We start from the raw sequence: 13,269 nt of genomic DNA on the forward strand, positions 1-13,269 counted from the left end.
CCCTGGGGCTGTTGGTGCAGGCAAATGAATTCCTAATTTTTTCTGCGGTTCGCAGGTGGAGCCCTCTCCCTGCAGCTGGGATAAACAAATACACAAAATAGGTGGGAAATCGGTGAATCCGTGGGTGTTTCCCGGGTCGTTCCCTGGGCTCGTCCCTCACGGGAGGCGCCGCGAGCGGGATTCGAACCCGAGGCTCTGGCACCGGGCAGGGCCCCTCCTGTCCGCCAGGGGGCGCCCGCCGCTCCTTCCCGCCCAGCACAAGGCCCGGAAGAGGCGGGGCGGGCCCGGCCGGACCCGGGGCAGTGAGGGAACCCTGGGGCTCTGAGCGACCCCTGGGACTGTGAGGGACCCCCGGGCCGGGCTACACACGGGCCATGGAGTCGTGGCAGCTCCGCTTCGAGACTCTGGAGGCTCTGCGCCTCTCCAGCAAGGGCCAGCTGAACTACTGCCGCCGCTGGCAGGAGGATGAGGTGAGGGCTTTGAAACACCCCCGGAGCGCGCGGTCAGGGAGCGGGGCTGACCCGAGGGGGTTCAGGCGTCCCGAAAAGTAGGGGAGCTCGGGAAAAGTGTTGGGGAAACACCGTGAGAAAGGGGTCAGTGGGATACTGAGCTGCGGTGAAAAAGCAGGTGTGCTCGTGGTGTGTTAAAGTTTTGTTGCTGTCTCGGTGTGCTTCGCACTCACGGGGGATGTTTTCTCTCAAGGGTGCCTTGGAAGGGTGTGTGGCTCCCATTGAGCTCTCCCCGTACTGCGGCTGGGTGCTGGACAGCATTAGTGGGCAGTCAGCCCCAGAAATCACACCCTCTGGGACTTCTACGCCCAAACAATCCACCCCCCTCTCAAAACGGGCATCCGCGGAGAGGGTCCCGCCTGGCAGCCACCGGAGCTCTTCACCGCCTTCATCCGCGGAGCCGAGTGAGACCAAGGTAGCTCTCTGATTATAATCCATATGCTTATGGAGCAGCTGTGAGAAAAAACGTGCTGACTTGCTGCCATAAATTGTGCTCTGGTTTGTACTCTGTTTCATAGGGAAAAGATGCTTAGTTTTAACTTCTTGTAGCATTAACAGAAAGTTTGAAGACTCCTCCTGAAGAATGGTTCAAAGTATAAACCTGTCTTGACTTCTTCCAGTGTAACATTTTTCCTGGGCATTAAGACAACATGGAGGGTTTGTCTAGGCTTTCCAGGTGAATGTCCTGACTGGTCTTTGTGAATGTCCTACAGTCTCTTGGTATCTCTGCTTCCAGTCTTAGTGATGGGAAAAGTAATCATCCTAACCTCATAAACATGCTGGAGGATACTCACAATGGTGTGGCTGCACTACTGGGATACATAACTGCTCTAAAAACATACATTCATTGACCCCTTTGTCTGTTTCTCAACAAATAATAGTTATGGAGACTTGATTTACCTGTTTTCCTCTGTGGGTTGTTGATCCTGTGCTTGGTCACTGATTTTGCTTTTACTATGACCATGCAGGGAAATGATCATCTCAGTCCCCTGGAAACGGATCAAGAAGTCTCTCCAGCAGTTCTATCATCCAAAGTTGCAAAAGTCGAAGGCTGCATTCGAATGTATGAGGAGATGCACAGGTTGAAAGCAAAGGTGAGTCAAAAAAGGTTGAGGGTGTGTGTGTGAATCCCAGCAGAGCTCCATAGTCACATGTAACAGTGCAAGGACAGTAAGTTATCCTAAATGTTGGTCCACTCTGGGCAATTTAGTTTGTATTTTCCTATGTTCAAATTCTGCAATTCTGGTCCCTCTGTAATCCAGGAGAGGCTGAGGCAGAGGCAGGAGGAGCAGGAGCAGATGGTGAGGGCAGCCTATGCCCAGGCCAGCGAACAGCTGAAGCGCTTCGATGAACTGCGGGAGCTGAAGCGGCATCAGGAGTTCCAAGAGTTGCAAGAAGTAATGGAGAAGAGGTGGGATTAGCTCTGGTATCCTTAAAATTGTATAGCATTTAATCAAAGTGAGGATTAATTCTTGTGCCTGACAGTTCCATACTGGTCTCTTGTAGTTGAAAATTTCACCTGCTGCTTTTCTTGCATTAATTGTCCTATTAGAGGTTGTCAGAGTAGATCTCTGATTACTGCTGAGGTTTCAGTGGTTAGAAAAAGACAATATTTGTGACAGTTAAAGTTCCCTTAGCTTATTTTAAGAGTAAATTGCGGTGTGTTTGTATTTTGTCTGGTGCATATCTTGATTACAGTTTTTCTGTCTTCATGTGTCTCGTAGCTCAAAGGAAGCTCAAGGGCAGCAAGAGAAGTTGAAGGAAGAACACCGACACAGAGCAAAGGTCTGAGGCTTTTAAGCATTGTCTTTCATACAAGACCATGACTACTGGGGGTGGGAACTGGAAAGACCAATTGATTTATTTGTATTTCCATGGCACCCTGGTGTGAGGATGGATTTTCTGGTGCTGACCTGGGCACCTGCTGCGGTGTGGAAATGCAGTAAAATCACATATGTTGTAGGAGCAGGAAGGCCCTGCAAGGCTGGAGTCATGAAACCGGGAAAGAGATGTAAAGCTGGAGTTCCTGAAATATTTTGTGACTCTTGTGTCTTTTTCTCCCCAGATATTGAACCTCAAACTGCGTGAGGCGGAGCAGCAGAGGCAGCGCCAGGAAGAGCTGGAGCGTTTGCGCAAGGAAGAGGGGCAGGAAAGGTTGCGTCGCCTTTATTCCATCCAGGAGGAGCTGCTGCAGCTCAACCAGCAGATTGATCCCAACTACAGGCACAAAGACTTGCCCAGAATCGACCTGTCTGCCTACAGCAATCGTGGCAACCAGATCTGTGGGCTGGTGTCAGGGCTCATCCGCACCACGAGTGAGGTACAGGCTCTGCAGTTGTGCTTAACTTTGGTTGTTCCTTCATAAACTTTCCTGCAGTTGTCTTCAAAAGCAGCTTGTCAGGAGGCCGTTAAATAAGATGTCACAGCAATGTTTTTAGATTCACCCTATAAAGCATCTAATTTCAAAGGGGAGTTCTTTTCTGTGGCACTTCAGCTGTTCTCTTGAAAGTGGCTTATAAAAATGCATGAGGACTTCTGCAGGAGAAAGAGTCAAATTAAATGACTGTAAAGTCTCGGTGCTGTAACATTCCTTTTTGAGACAATGAAATGTTCAGTATTTAACAATTCATGAACCATCTTATGATTCTCCTATGCTCATACCCTTTTGCAGTAACTGGGTTTCCTTGACTTTTTTTTTCTCTCTAGGGTGGGATACAAACCTTGAAAAATAAAACCCTAATAAGGCAAATTCTTTGTTTCAGTTTGTCACAGCTGGCTTTCTGCAGAGGAAGCTGTCAAGGCATTTCACTGGAGTTCACTTACACTTGTCCAAGTGTGTTAATAATTTTTGTTGTCCAAGATCTTATGAGATCTAGTCATGGACTAACATTATTTACAAGTATTATGACCAACATTTTGTACAAATAAAGGAGATGGGGATGAAGTGTATAGTTGGCTCCCAGATTGTATGAAGGCTAATGCTTCAAAGGCTCCTTGCTGTTGCAGTTGTGCCACAGACAGTGGTTAATGCTGTGTTACCTCCTCTGTTTTTTGTCAGAAAGGTTTCCCTACTCAAGCAGACGTGGCCAACACTGAGCGAGCCCTGCAGGAGATGCGAGGGTTGATATCCAGCATGCAGCAGGAAATCACTGTGGCCCTGGAAGAAAAAAAGAGGAAAGATGAAGAGGAAGAGAGACAAAAGCGGAAGGAATTAGAGAAGAAAGAGCAGATGAAGACTCAGACTCCTGCCCCTGCGCAGCAGTCTGGGGGAAAGCAGCAGAAGGAAGGTTGGTGAGCCTTTTTTTTAATCTTTATTTCTTTGCCTCCTTTCCCTCTTTTCAGTCTTTTACCATTGGGCTAAATACTGCTTTGGAATGTTTGTGTTGTGGCGACACACCTTCCCATAGCCTTTACTTTTAGCACAACTGTCAGAGTGGGTGTAGGACTGCTGGCAGAAAGCTTTTGAAATTGAACTGCTGCAGCATAAAATGACTGTGTTAGCTGGAGCAAAACCTCCTCTTTCTGGACAGGATGGCATGTACTGGAAAATTAGAGAGGAACATCGTGTCCTCTTGTGAATGTAGATGGCTCATGCATGATAGGACAAAACATACAAGGCCAGGCCACTGAAATTACTCTTCTGGGCAGTAAGTTAATTCCAGATATCCTGAGCTACTAAGCTGAAGGAGAACTCCTGTATAGCTTGCAAACTTTTAGTTGATTTATGCACATAAATTTCTAAACTAAGTTCTGGGGAAAGAAAGCATTCATGCAGCTCTGTTCCTTGCATTGTTTTAGAAAAAGTTTTCTTCCTAGAGGTTTAGGTCTTTCTTAGTCATTGTCTTTTTTGTTTTGTTTTTTCTTTTTTTAATTGCAGGACTTCAAGTTAAAACAGAAGAAAGTATTATGCAGTGGTATCAACAGCTTCAAGATGCTGCTGAGCAGTGTGTTGCTTCTTTCAGTGAAATTGGAAACTGCAAAGGCAACACTGAGGTAAGGACAAATTATTAATACTGTCAAGGAGAGATTATCTTAGTTTCAAGGGGAAATAGGTAGGACAGCTTTCATCTAAAAAAAAAAATAAAAAAATTCTAATGTAGCAGCCTCTGTTACCAGTCTCCTCATTCAAACTATCATAGTAATATACTTGTCTGGAAAGGATTTTAAAGTTGTTTGTTTGTTCTGCAGGTGAAGAAGATAAAAACAAACCTGCAGAAAGCAGCTACAATCCCTGTGAGCCAGATCTCCAGCATATCAGGTCAGGAAAACGCCAAGAGCTCAGTCCCACTGAAATTCCTTTTGCTGTAAAGATTTTAGCAGGACACAACACACCGAGTGTTCCTATAATTATCCCTACAGCAGAAGGCTGGCCTGTGTACAGTCCAAGTCTGTGCACCAGCGTTTGCTTGTGTTTTGAAGGTCTGTTGCTTCCCTCAGAGGCATCTTGCTCCAGCAGGATTAAGTTTGGTTGGTCAAATGGAGCAAAGGTGCCGTTTGAGGTGCCTTTCAGGATGTGGATCTGGTGTTTGTGAACTTGATGTGGTCTGGGTAAGACTTGTCTACTTTCCTAATCTTCCATCTCCATACATTCCTTATGTATTTGCAGGCTCTAAGCTGAGAGAGGTGTTTGACAAGATCAATAACCTCCTGTCTGGGAAGGCTGTTCAGACTGAAGGGCAGGCGGTGTCGGTGACTCAGCATCCACAGGGGCTGGACTTTGTTTATTACAAACTTGCAGAGAAATTTGTGGTGAGGAGATCTCTTCATTGGGGTGGCACAGGCAGTCAGTGCTCTAGGAGATGCTTTTGGACACTGAACTCTGTCAACTATGGAGAACAAAATCACTAGGTGTTTAGTTTGTGTGTATTAAAGAAATGAAAGAACTTAGTTTCTCTTTCTCTCCCATCCCTTATTTTATTTCTTCTAGGAGAAAAAACTTTTCAGTTTCAGGCTTATATATTCTTATTTATTTTCTTAATATAATTATCTTATATATTCTTATGTTTAGTCTTATATATTCTGAACTAGGTGGGTACAGTGTTAGTGGAAAACAGTTTGATAATTAATTTATGATCCATCACAAAACTATATATAGGTTCAAACACTTATATCTTGACAGAATTTTGGGGACAAAAAAACAACATGGAGGCTTGAGACAAACTTCAGTCCCTGCTGTGTTCTGCACCTCCCAGGAAATGAAGTGTCATAGTTGAAGTGAAGTTACCAGTATTTTTCTTTTGTCTTTATTTCCTAAATTTGGGCTGTTTGAAGCTTTTATCCCTGCAGGGAAAACATATGCAAAAATCAGCCCATGGAGTAAAACTGTGACTGATTTGTAAACATTTGAAAAATGATTGTTTGGAATGAGGATATCTGTGCAGCCTGCACTTTGGGCCTGTGTTTGCTAATCCCTTTTTTCTCTCCTGAGCCAGAGTTTATTGTCATCCTCTGTGGGAGCTGAGGACATGGGGCTTCATCAGCTTTTCTATCCTTGGCTTCATAGCCATGGAAACATTAGGATCCTTTAGTAGAGATTAATTACAAAACCAAAAGGAATATTTTTGCCTGAGAAATGACTTGAAGGGCTGGGGACTGACTTTCCCTTTCCCCCTTCCAGAAACATGGAGAAGGAGAGGTATCTTTCCACCATGATTCAGCCTTCCCAATTGCTGTGGTGCTCTCAGGAATCTGGGAATTACACCCTCGAGTCGGTGACATCTTCTTAGCTCATCTGCACAAAAAGTGCCCGTATGCTGTGCCATTTTACCCTGCTCGGAAAGAGGGGACTTCCATGGAAGAGTATCAGAGGTAAATTTATCACTGGCCTTTGCAATCGTTCTTGTCTGGTTTTAAGAGAATCCCTGTGCTCGGTACAGTTGACTCTAAGTAAGCTGAGAGCTGCAGGGACTCAAGTGAATGTGTTTTGCTGTACTAATATTGGAATGTCTTCTCATACTTAGGATGCTTGGATATGAAGTTCATGATTCTAAGGTGGAAGAACAAGATCATTTTCTCAAAAGGATGTCAGGAATGATTCGTCTCTACGCTGCCATCATTCAGCTCCGGTGGCCTTATGGAAACAAGCAAGGGGTATGTGGGTGGCATTATAATTAGAACCTTGTTACTATCCCAAGAGTCTGTTAAAATGTTTTGGAAGCTTGTTTCGTGTGATGAACTTAAACCAGTGAAGGTGTGATGAACTTAAACCAGCTCAGGATATATTTGAAGGGAGATGGTCATAATGAACAAAGCAATGCCAAGTAACTCCTAGTGTAGACTTTAACTTCCTTTCTTTGTGATTTCACAACAATCAAATTTTATGTCAGGCTATTGTAAAATAACTTTATAAAGAAAAAAGTAAATCAGGGAACTGCCTGTTTTGATAATAGTGCTTTGCAAGTGGTAAAGCAAGTGCTGAGTAGCTTCTTTGTTGCTTTATAGGCACATCCTCATGGTCTGAGCTACGGGTGGCGCTGGCTTGCACAGATGTTGAATCTGGAGCCTCTGGCAGATGTGACAGCTATGCTGCTCTTGGATTTTCTGGAGGTTAGTGGTGTGGATTGCTATTGGTAGTTAAAGAGATCTAAATTGATGACATTTTAGGGATTGCTGAGGTGAGATTCAATATTTTCGTGTTCTTGCAAATACAGCTTTGAAGCCGAATTATTTAAAAACTGAAAGTTTTATACAGCCAACTTCTGTTGTTGTATTTGATTCCATTTAAGGTTTCTGATATTTTAGAAAGAGTTGCATGGTCCTGTAAGAATCAATTCTGCTAAGCATCTGGCATCAGTTTGTACAGTGTAATGAGGTCCTGTGGCCCTTCCAGCCGAATTAGTTCATAAAAGAGGATGGGTTTTTCACGCTGAAAAGGTCAGAGCCTGATGGATATTAATCTTATATCCTTCAATATAGACCTGTGCTAAATAAGAGCCAAAATTAAAGGTAATTGTGATAGCAGTAACTGCATTTAGAAGATTTGCTTGTTTGATTGTAGATGTATTTCTTTAAATGTCTGGATAAAATGTTAAGTGGTCGATATGGAACAGCTTCATTGCAGTTCTGAAACCCAGTTCTGTAACCTGCTCTTTGTGCCTTTCTGTCCCACAGGTGTGTGGCAGTGCTCTGGTGAAGCAGTATGGCATTCAGTTCTGGAAAACAATGTTCTTCATCCAGAAATCCTATATCCCAAGGTATGATATCCGGGGTTAGGAATGTCAGTGCTTGCTCTTAAATGACTCATCCATCTTTTCCAATCTCTGCCATCCACGCCCACACCCACTTGTGAATCAAACCCAACTTTCTAAAGAGGATTTGAAACGTGCTCTTTGTTGCTTCTGCAGAATTGAAGCCGTGACCAGCGCTGGCCAGATGGGCTGTTTATCACGTTTGAAGAGTTTTGTGCAGGTAAAGCAGTTTTGGGTCGGTTTCATTTGTTTGTTTAGTTATCAAATGTTTTGGTTTGGGGTTTTTATTTCCCTCCATTGGGCATGTGCATCGTTTGGATAGCAGGGCTGGCACTGCTTGCAGCACAGCTGATAGTCCAGCCCTGTCACTGTGATCTAACCCATCCTTTGTAACTTTAAATTACTGAATTACCTTAATGGTAGTCATGATGTCAAACATCTTGCCACTCTCTTACCTCCCATCTAATTTTTCTCAGTGAAAATGTATTTTGATTGTAAAGCAAGTTCAGTGAGAGGAGATGTACAGGTTGAGGAGGATTCTGCTGAGTCATTTCTGTCACAGCTATTCCTTATCAGTGGTTGCTTGCTTTTAGCAGTTGTCCTAATAGATACACAAGGAAGAGACTCTTTGAACCTCTCTCTGTAGTGTTTGTTTAGAATTGTATTTCTGCATATTTTTTAAATAAAGCCTGCAGAACTGTAAAATACTTGATCGTTTAAATTGCTTTGTGAATGTTGGCTTAGATTATGATATTAAAGTATGACAGCTTTGGGGTTGGTACTTCCATTTCAAAATTAATTCTGGTACATTTTATTAGCAATGCTTTGAATGTGTGCAGTAGCAGCCATCAGAATTCCTGAGAAGAGATGCCAAATTAAGATACACATTTATCCTTTATTATTTGTCATTCTCTCTCCACCAGAAATGTCTACAGGAGAAGGAAATTCCAGTACCAAAGGGCATTCTGACACCTTCCTTTTGGAGAACATAAATGGGTCTGTATTTCCTGTCCCCTGGATGTCAGTGCTTTCAGACCCGGCTTCCTGTTCACACCCAAAGGCAAAATGTATTTTGTGCACAGAATCCTGGAATGGTTTGGTTTGGAAGCAACATTAAAGCTCATTTTATTTCACCCCACTGCCATGGGCAGGGACACCTCCCACTATCCCAGGTTGCTCCAAGCCCTGTCCAACCTGGCCTCAGACACTTCCAGGGATGTGGCATCCACAGCTTCTCTGGGCAACCTGTGCCAGGGCCTCCCCACCCTCACAGGGAAGAATTTCTTTCCAATATCCCATCTAACTCATTCCCCCTTGTCCTGTCTCTCCAGGCCCTTGTCCAAAGTCCCTCTCCAGCTCTCTCGAAGCCCCTTTAAGTGCTGGAAGGGGCTCTAAGGTCTCCCTGGAGCTTTCTCTTCTCCAGGCTGAACTCCCAGCCTGCCTCCAGAACAGAGGTGCTCCAGCCCTGTGATTAACTTGGTGTCTTTCCTTTGGACTTGTTCCAACAGGTCAACAAGTATGGGGGCCTCTGGACACAGTATAGAAGAATGAGAAGAAAATATTTTATCAACCTGTTAATTTTTAATTCATGAAGATTTATGTTTTTGAAGACTGATTTGCTGTAGACTTGGAAGTCTTTCTATGCATTAGATTTTTATAAGTTCTTGTATAATAAATTATCGACAATGAAAGACTTTTCCTTCATATGTTTAAACACGTGGAAGATGCTTTAAATACAGTGTCCTGATGGCTCCTGGACTTAAAAATTGCACAGTGCTGTTCTGTTTGTGGAAGTGAAAATACCTCACAGCTTTGTGAACTCTGGCAATATACTGTTTCAAGTTAAAAATGTTATTTTTACCAGACTGGGTTTTGTTTTTCCTAGAGGCACCGCAGTTTCAAGCTGTAGAAAACGGAGTTGAGGCCATATGAGAAGTTGAATGTGATTTTCTGTATAGCTCTTGAAATCTCTGATAGAAGTTCGTAATATGTGCTTCGGAATTCAGGCCTTTAAAACTGTAACCTTGGCTTTAAAATGGACTGATAATCAAGTTAAATTTGTATTTGGTTTATGTATTTTGTAAACTGACTCTTGAATTCTTTGGATGATTGTTCTGGGAAACTGGAAATATCCTTCTGGTGTCCTTTTTTCCAGATAACAGAAGCAATGCAACTTTTATTAGTGTACTTGAACATGTACAAGGTTTTTTTATACTGAGTGGGGATGTTTTAATTATGTATTGCATATCCACAATCATGGTGGAGAGTCATTTTGCCAAGACACTAATTGGTCCTGTCTGTTAGAAACAATTGTCTGCCTGTGCCAAACCCAAGGAGGGATTTGATTATGTATATGTGAGATACAACACTTTTCTTCTTTTTTGCTGATAGCTACTAGGGGGTTTTATCACTTGTGACACAAATAAAAGTATATATTTTTCTAAAGAACAAACATGATATCCTTTTCTGCCTCTGGATGCTCTTTACTGTTTCAGAAATACTAACAAGAACTTCTAATTGAATAATGTGTGTGCTTCCAAAGAATCAATATTTATTTTTAGATGTAGCTTAGGGTTGCATCTGCTGCTTGAGCTGAATGTTTGACTTGTTTTTGTCATTTTAGCAGGTTTGGATGTTGGCCAGCTGGTGTAATGAAGATGCAGTGCAAATGAGGTCGTATGCATATATTCATGGTATTTTTCCATGCATATTTATATCAAATATGACAAAGGAGAGGATCTCAGATGTGGAAATACTGTGCCTTTGGGCCGAGATGCATCAAAGTTGCTGTGAGTCAGACTCCTGCTTGGAGACAGGAGTTCCCATGGATGCGATGGGATGTCACCACAAGTGCCTGTGCTGCTCCAGTCAAGTGCTTCACTCAAATAATGTGTTATTAACTCACACAGCCATCAAACCCACTCACCACTTCCAGCCTGTAACATTCTTGATGCCTCACCAGCCCTCTCATCTCTAATTATTTAATTTTTTGGGGGGCAGAACTTTGCCATATCTATTTTAAACATCAGTTTAATGCTAAAGGCTCATTTTCCATTGAATTTATGCATCAGGTTTTCAGAAATAGCTTTCCCTTGACAAGCCTTTTGATGCTGTGTCCTTGCCAGGCTGCTGGGTGACACTGCACACTGCTTCAAGCAGCCACCATTAAAAATAGATTTTTATCTATATATCTGTATATAGATATAAATATAGAAAAAAATATGTAAAGCTAACAAGTTACATATAAATAATGTAAAATAAGGAGGCTGCTGCTTTTTGAGCCTGTCCCGGTGCTGCACAGGTGACCTGCCTCCATCGCTGGGCTGCAGAGCCTCGAAATCTCTGAACCCCAAACTGACCCTGGCTGCAGAGAAGCGAGGGGAGAACTCTCTGCCACCACCCTGCGCGGGCGTTTTAACCGATTCCCGGTGTAATTGTGGATTTTCGAGGCCGCTCCCTGCAGGGCACCGAGAGGGATAAACGCCCTCCACACCCTGCCCCGCCGCTCGGCTCTTTCCGGAACTTATCGGCTCTTTCCGGAACCCCTCCCTCGGGTTTTTCCGGAACCCCTCGGCTCCCTCCGCCCTTCTCTGCCTGGGCGTGGCCTCCCCCCGCCCCTTCCCGACTCTTTCCGAAACCCTTCGGCTCTTTCCGCCGGCCGGGTAGGGCCGCTCTGCGGCGCTGACGTCACCTCCGGCCGCGCTATAAAAGGTCTGGCGCGGGCGGCGCGCGCGGTCCGTGGCGGAGGGCGCGGAGCCGGCGGGACGTCTCTGCTCACCCACCGACCCGGTGAGGGGCTGAGGCGAGGGGCGGGCGGGGAGGCCGTGAGCGCAGCCCGCTCGGGCTCACCGAGCCCCGCACGCACCGCCGGGCACAGGTGTACGGGCGCGGCGGGCGAGGCTGAGGCCGCTCTCGGCCGCGGCTGCTGCCGGGCGGTATTTTATCGCAGAGCCGGGCCGGGGCTCTGCCCGAGCGGGAGCGGAGCGCAGGGAAGGGCGGGGGCGGGCAGGGAGCCTTTCGCTTCCAGGGAACCCTTTCCTTTCCAGGGAGCGGCCGCAGCCGCCCTGGGCAGCGCGACCCGCGGCTGGAATCCCATTCAGCGCCCCGGGCAGGGATAAACAGGCGGAAAATGCCGTCCCCGGCCGTGGATCGCAGCCCCCGCCGCGTCCGCCCGGCCCCCCTCAGGCACAGCCCAGCCTTTCCCCGGGGAGCGATCCCGGGGGATGGAGCCCCCGGCGCCGGGAATCCTTGCACAGCAATGGCTTCCTGGGCAGCCCAGCCCTGTCCAAGGTCAGGGGATGGGCGAGGAGGAGGGAAGAGCGATGGAGGGGCCGGGGATGGTGCAGAGCCCGTTCCGCGGGGACCGGGGGCTCTCGGTTGCTCGGCAGAGCTGGCAGGGAGGGGGCATTTAACAGGAACCCTCCCAGCCTCTGCTCCTTCCATATATGTGTCACTGTGATATATAGGGCAAGGTCTACGGCTTCCTTCGTGAAAGAATCAGGATTTGTCCCTGCCCTGATCAATTGTTTTTTTAATATAATTTAAAATAAATCCAAGTCAATTCTTTCTCATTTTGTTGCCCGTATACACCTTACCTGCTTATAATGATACAAATCTACATTGCTGTGTCATAAATATGTGCCAATAGGGCAATCATTTGTCCTGGTATTGAAGGAAAAACAAGCATTTATCACTGTATATTTTTTCAGTGGGCTCATAGTGGCTGTTCAGGATTTTTATATCATAAACCGGCTTCGTGCTCCAGTGGAAAATGTACGTGACTCTTGAGCAGTCTTTCATACATATTTAAATAGGTTTTGAAGAGCAGTTGTCTGGAGATGGCAAATGAACACATCAGGAAAAAAAAAAAAGAAAAACCAACCCAAAAAAAGCCAGCTCAGCCTGAAATGGTTCTGTATCTTTCTGGAAAACAAATAATCCATTTTCTTTTGGCATTTTGTTTTCAGTGAAGTGCCAGAAGATTCCGATGACTGTGTTCGCTGAAAGGCCTTGGTCAGGGATTCAGATTTGTTCAAAACAAATATTAAATCCCACTATGGGATTTTTACGCATTTTAATGCAGCTAGCAATGAGTTCTTCCATGAAATCTTCATTTGTCCTTATTTATAGGTTGTGCAGAGAAAATAAGGAACAAAAGATTGGAAATGGGATGTTTTCTGCTGCACTGTGTGCAGGATCTGTAACTGTAATAATGGAATTGTTAAGCTGTGCCAAATACTTGAACCAAGATTACAGGTTACATTGTTCACAAGAAGTAATTTATTTCCATTCTTATTGGGAAAAAAAGCTACAATGTCTGTATTGGCTGGATTGAAATACAAATTGTATTTTAAAAATCAGATTTATATGTAATGCTTCTATGAGATCTGTAGTTGATGAAGTTAGCAAACATATTTCTGGTTTATTCTTTTAATAACAGAGGTAGCAACAATAGCAAAAATGGTGAATATGAAAGACTGTCTTTTACACATTTTAAGCATTTTGTACCCATTTTATTCTTGCACAGCAGTGAGGTAGGAGAAGCATTAAATCTCTTGAGACACGGGTGTACC

The 13,269-nt window shown here is 44.7% G+C and overlaps 2 protein-coding genes across 7 annotated transcripts in view; both read left to right on the plus strand.

The window, feature by feature from the left end:
* Positions 1–276: 276 nt before the first annotated feature.
* Positions 277–10,855, plus strand: GLE1 (GLE1, RNA export mediator). Of its 4 annotated transcripts, none has more exons than XM_027687615.1 (17): positions 277–470; positions 703–924; positions 1,478–1,603; positions 1,772–1,920; positions 2,234–2,294; positions 2,575–2,829; positions 3,568–3,796; positions 4,387–4,502; positions 4,698–4,767; positions 5,116–5,258; positions 6,127–6,317; positions 6,470–6,599; positions 6,951–7,055; positions 7,620–7,702; positions 7,853–7,916; positions 8,620–8,692; positions 10,320–10,855. In XM_027687615.1, exons 1-16 carry the CDS (start codon positions 375–377, stop codon positions 8,686–8,688), a joined length of 2,109 nt encoding a protein of 702 aa, XP_027543416.1. In that variant the 5' UTR covers positions 277–374; the 3' UTR covers positions 8,689–8,692; positions 10,320–10,855. The 4 variants fall into 4 exon arrangements, with proteins under 4 accessions (XP_027543416.1, XP_027543417.1, XP_027543414.1 ...); XM_027687616.1 differs by having other exon boundaries at positions 10,323–10,855; XM_027687613.1 differs by lacking the exon at positions 10,320–10,855 and adding an exon at positions 9,213–9,757 and having other exon boundaries at positions 8,620–8,705.
* A 528-nt stretch (positions 10,856–11,383) lies between these two features.
* SPTAN1 (spectrin alpha, non-erythrocytic 1) overlaps positions 11,384–13,269 on the plus strand; it is a 47,803-nt gene continuing 45,917 nt past the window's right edge. For all 3 annotated transcript variants that reach the window (XM_027687664.1, XM_027687665.1, XM_027687666.1), the window contains exon 1: positions 11,384–11,485. The gene's annotated coding sequence lies outside the window, so the exon portion shown is untranslated. The remainder of the gene's footprint in view (positions 11,486–13,269) is intronic.

The sequence above is a fragment of the Neopelma chrysocephalum genome, unplaced genomic scaffold (assembly GCF_003984885.1).
Source record: "Neopelma chrysocephalum unplaced genomic scaffold, ASM398488v2 Primary Assembly neopelma1_74, whole genome shotgun sequence".
Classification (NCBI taxonomy): domain Eukaryota; kingdom Metazoa; phylum Chordata; class Aves; order Passeriformes; family Pipridae; genus Neopelma; species Neopelma chrysocephalum.

Excerpts from the sequence above, each read along its gene's own strand:
- GLE1 (XM_027687615.1), top strand. The coding sequence starts at position 375 with ATGGAGTCGTGGCAGCTCCGCTTCGAGACTCTGGAGGCTCTGCGCCTC. Across the intron at positions 471-702 it reads GCCGCTGGCAGGAGGATGAG|GGTGCCTTGGAAGGGTGTGT; the intron begins GTGAGGGCTTTG and ends TTTTCTCTCAAG. Across the intron at positions 5,259-6,126 it reads AACTTGCAGAGAAATTTGTG|AAACATGGAGAAGGAGAGGT; the intron begins GTGAGGAGATCT and ends TCCCCCTTCCAG.